The 5,448-nt window shown below is 36.3% G+C and overlaps 1 protein-coding gene across 1 annotated transcript; it reads right to left on the bottom strand.

Moving 5' to 3' along the window:
* Nucleotides 1-981: 981 nt before the first annotated feature.
* Nucleotides 982-2,956, bottom strand: LOC149243217 (CBL-interacting protein kinase 5-like). Its single transcript, XM_089374460.1, has one exon. It carries the CDS (start codon nucleotides 2,500-2,502, stop codon nucleotides 1,210-1,212), a length of 1,293 nt encoding a protein of 430 aa, XP_089230586.1. The 5' UTR covers nucleotides 2,503-2,956; the 3' UTR covers nucleotides 982-1,209.
* Between the last annotated feature and the right edge of the window lie 2,492 nt (nucleotides 2,957-5,448).

The raw sequence follows: 5,448 nt of genomic DNA on the forward strand, positions 1-5,448 counted from the left end.
CTCATGCTCCACCTAGATATGAACACTATGCTTAAAGAATGGTCAGTTGATCCTTCCCTGAGTTTCCCCTTTATATGAATATTATGCAAAAAAAAAGAGTTAGTTGACTCTTCTTCATGTGCCCACGATGAACATACTAATCTTAACCTTAAGCAAAGATTGACTTAACCTTTCACATAATCTTCATAAATATAAATACCATGCTTGTAGAAGGCTCAAGTGTCCCTTATTCATGTTCCTCCTAAATGCAAATACTATGCTGGAGGAAGATTGACTAACGCTTCTACAAAGAAAGGTCGAGAAAGATTAATCCTCCTTTTTATTTTTATTAAAAAAAACAATCCACAACCAATCATCTTTTTCCTTTTCCTTTTTAATTAAAAAAAGTCAACCCATTCCTTTCTAGAGAGATCTAATTCTCATAATCTAACTACTACAACACATAGAGCACTGAAATGTCCACCATAAATAACAACCCAACCAACCAGAAAAATATCAAAAACAAATTTTGAATAACAAAATTATGAACTTTCGAAAATCAATTTTCAAGTTGTAAAAAAAATACTAAATACTAAATGTTTATGTTTAACATGGTGTCAACTAAATGTTTAGGTTTAACATGGTGTGAAGGGAACCCAAAGAGCTAAGCATATCCATAACTCCAAAATCAAACATAAACCTGAGTTATTTAATATTATTATATAATATTCTCTTCGATGTAGTAAAAATCAAACATAAACTTGAGTTATTTAATATTATTATATAATATTCTCTTCGATGTGGTGAGGAATAATTCATAGTAGTTTAATGTTGACTCTAACTATTTCGTTTTTACCTACTATTTGGAAACATTTAAAGTAATTTAATTTTGTTATAACAACTTAAAAAAACCATAACTCCGATTATTGTATGATAATTTTATTCTATTTTATTTTTAAACTAAAATATTTCATTCCTCTGTCCTAACAAGGGAAAACAATCTTAAATGTAAAACATTTCATTTGTTTTTACAAATTTACAAGAAAAAAAGCTGTACACATCTGGTACTCCTTACTTGGCTTCCATATTGTAAAGGTTTCATGGCTTCAAATATGGTTGGCAGTCCTATTCGCTAGCAGAAGATTTATTCTGTTCTGGCTACACAGTTTTTTCAGAAAAATAACATGCCAATGATATACATCAAATCATGGAAATTGAACAATGATTTTATTATTTCTCCTGACTATTGCCATCCCATGTCCACACAATGTCTTTGAGGCCGGGCCTTAGATCTTGGCTGCAGAACTTACTGTATTCCAGGGTATCCCCGCCGGTTTTCCGAAGCTCTACCATGAAGAACGAGGGAGTGACCTCAAAAATCTCAGCATCAATAGACAAGTACCCCTGCCGCCCCTCCTCCGACCCCTGCAACTTCATCTTGAAGTCTTTTGACTTCTTGAAGCTGAACCGGAACAGGCTTGCAATCTCCTCCAGCTTCGACATTATGCTCGACGCCGGCTGAGTCGATGTGAACCTCGATTCCTCCTCCTGCTTCATGGCATTGTCCTTGAACAGGCCGGAAAGATTGAACCCCGGCGAGAGGGAGATTATGTCGAAGGCGTTCAGGCAGGCCGGCTTCGGCACGAAAAACGCAGAGTCAACATCATTCAGGAGATCGAAAGTGACGTCTCTATCGATCTGCGGGCGCTTGAAGTCCCGGCGGAACCAGGGGACCTCCATTAGCTGCGGAACGGTGATCCTCGTCCGGGGATTAGGGTCCAGCAACCGGAGGACCAGACGGCGGACTTCGGAGGAAAACCAGGGCGGGCACTTGTAGTCTCCCTTGTGGATCTTCTTATACATGATCATCAGATTCGCGTCCTGGAACGGCAAGTAACCCGCCATGAGCACGAACAGTATGACCCCGCATGACCAAATGTCGGCCATGGCACCGTCATACCCCTTCTTGGTGATAACCTCGGGCGCAACATAGGCCGGCGTGCCGCACGCCGTGTGCAGAAGGCCGTCCTTCCTGAACTGCTCCGGCAGCGCGCTCAGCCCGAAGTCGGAGACCTTAACATTCCCGTTGTCGTCTAATAACAAGTTTTCCGGCTTCAAGTCCCGATGGTACACTCCCCGGCTATGGCAGAAATCCACCGCGCTAATCAGTTGCTGAAAATACTTCCTCGCCTCCTCCTCCTTCAGTTTCCCCTTGTCTGCAACCCTGTTGAAGAGCTCACCGCCCTTAACATACTCCATCACAAAGTAAATCTTGGTCTTGCTCGCCATGACTTCGTAGAGTCTAACAATGTTAGGGTGTCGGACCAGTCTCATAGTCGACACTTCCCGTTTAATTTGCTCCATCATACCGACCTTGAGGATTTTTTCCTTCTCCATGGCTTTAATGGCCACGCTCTCTCCTGTCTTCAAATTTCTGGCATAGTAGACCTTGGCGAACGTTCCTTGCCCAAGCAGGCGCCCTAATTCGTACCTCCCCATCAGAATATTGGGCTTCGTCTCCATCTCTGCTAAAAAAAAGACCACAAACTCGTGTGGGTTAAAGCTATACCCCTATTCAACCCGCTCTCTGTGCAATTTCTAATCCAAGACCTTGCTCTCCGATATGAACTCCATTCCAAGATCTCTGAGTGTTTCTGCTGATCATCTGCCTCTGCTCTTTGCACGCGAGCTGTGCTGGAGCTTCGCGAGTAATAATGGCATAGACATCCTGGAAGGGCATCTTATTGCATTCTCTGTATATACACAGTGAATCTGTGCATATACTTCAACCAGCGTATATACAAGCTTTCCTGTGAATATAACTTGAATGAGTAAAGGCAAAGGGGATCACTGAGCTCCAACTAAAGTGTATTGGAGTTCTGCACTTACAACGAAGAAGTGCAACACCAATTTATAATGGATTACTAGTTATTATGGACCCTTCAGATGTATGGTGAGAAAATGGACAATTTTTTTGGGGGCAGGTGTCTTCCAGCTGAATCATGGATTTCTTCGGGGAAATTGCTAGGTCTTCCATAGATTATTCTAGGAAAATGCTAGACCTTTCAGGAATATGCTTTTACCCATTTCTAGAAAAGTGAAAATGGTAGGTCACTCATAGATTATTGTAGGAAAATCCTTTTAACTACTAGGAAAGTTGAAGACAATTAAATTATGTTTTTTTTAGTCTTTTTCTTCTAGGAATTTGGCCAAATTTGGGCGTTATCAATTTTAGTAATAAATTTGGCGATATAATTTTTAGTAATATTTTGGAGTTTAGGAATTTGGTAATATTATTTCAGTAAGATTGTGAAAGTTTAATGACTTAAAATGAATGCATAAATAGAATAGAATACTGTAAAAAAAAAATGAATATTTTAATTTGTTATAGTTTAAAAATTATGTTTTTTTGCTTGAAAGTTATGGAAATTTGAGTCATATTTTGAAAAAAATGGGTAGGGATTTTTGTAAATCTAAATAAAAGTTGTCAAAATTCATAATTTTAGGTGTTCTAGAAATTTTTAATGGTGCTGAATCCATTTCCACTATCAAAATTATGATTCAAACACTATATCAACAAAATAATTTGAAATTTTTTAACCCAAAATTTGGAAATTTGATAACATAATATTTTTATAAAATTATGAAATTGAATGGTTTAAAATGAATGTATAAGTAAATTGAAACGCCCTTGTGAAAAATCTTTGAATTTTACAAATTACAAAGTTAAAACTGTGACGTCACTTGCCTGCCTATACAGTGTCGTTTTATCGTTATACAAATCACTTCACGCTGCTTCCTTTGACTTGCATTCCTCACTTTACGCGACTTGGCGCACATGTAATGGGACCGTTCATTCACCACGTGCCGCCACAAGATATCAGAAGCGTACAGGGCATGGAATGCATTATTGATACTTTTTCACACACCGATGTTGACAGCATTTTGCTCCTCCACGAATTTTATTAAAATCAAATTCGAAACCTCTCCCACTCAAAATTGGTGTTATTCGTCAGTGCTTCCTGCCCACTTAATTTGTCCGACCATTCAACATATTTGCAAAGCAGTTGTCTATAATGCTATTTTTTGAAAGTTTTTTTGGTGGGTTTTTCTGGTCAAAATCCGGCAGCAATTTATTGGAATCGCAAGTTTGATAGCTAGTTTCTGCACAATCAAAGCGTCCCATGGGTTTTCCAGGGTGCTGAATCCAAATATGCAGTTAAAAAACCATTTTAACTGCAACAAATCAAGATTTAACCTCAATTTCTTCTGCCGGATTCCGTCACCGGAATCTCCAAAAAGTCGCATTATAGACAACTCCATTTCCAAATGATGTCCACCTTAGAATCCATGATGGCACTGTGGAGCCCATGGCTATTAGTTTACCCATCCAGTGATGTGTGTCAATTGTGAGTCAATGTATTATCATCTACTTCAGAGCTTTTATATCCACCTTCATCTTTCATAATCATGGTATCATGAAACCTTGGTACTCTGTGGTTATCCACTTTTTTCAGTTGGTTTTATTTATTATTTCAAAATCAACATAGCAGAATGTCAAAAACAATGGGAGGTGTAGTTATTATTCACAACTTTAATTCAAATTTGTTATTTTTGGAAAAGTATGATTTTTTGGATTTTCTGGTACTGGAATTCCGTGGAAAAATTTGAGGTGAAATCTTGACTTGTATGGCTGTCTATATGGATTCAGCACACAGAAAAACCTTAACCCACTTGAATTGTACAGCGTTACCCATCAAATTTGTGATTTCAATAAATACTTATGAGATTTTAGAGAAATTAAACTTGAAAAACTCACCAGAAAAACTTCCAAAAAGTCGCACTAAAAACAACTCTATTAATAAATGGTCCCTGATTTTTAGAATAATAAAATACTTCTAAATAATCCAGAGATTATAAACTATTAAGCTGTCTCCTTATATCCCAAAAAAACAAAAATAAAAATAAAAATAAAAATTTAAAAGCAAAAACAGTTTACAACATACTCTTAAAAAACATGTAATCATCCCCTTATTTAGCATTTTAATTTGTTGTTTTGTGTTAGCCTCTTATTTAACCTTTTAATTTATTGTTTTGTGTGGCTTTTCTACAGATTAACTGTTTTATCTTTTTCAATAACATAATTTTTAATAAAATAATATTTTTATTAATTAAAACATATTTTTTTTTAATGTATAAAGAGATTTAAAATTTTGGAATACCTATCAATTCAATAATTTAAATATACTATTTCAACTATTTTTTTAACATTTTTAAAAAATCATTAAAAAATGTATTATAAGAACAAAACCATTTAAACCAGGAATCTCAAATTCAATAATTCAACACTGTAAAGTATTTAATCTATATATTAAAATAATAATAACAATATCACATGATGTTACTTAAAAATTAAAGGGTTTCACATGCGATACTTATTGATGGCAGAAGGCTATACGTCCCTTGGCT

Source organism: Pinus tabuliformis, chromosome 8 (genome assembly GCF_031772625.1).
Source record: "Pinus tabuliformis cultivar Carrire ecotype Pingquan chromosome 8, CPIR1, whole genome shotgun sequence".
NCBI lineage: Eukaryota > Viridiplantae > Streptophyta > Pinopsida > Pinales > Pinaceae > Pinus > Pinus tabuliformis.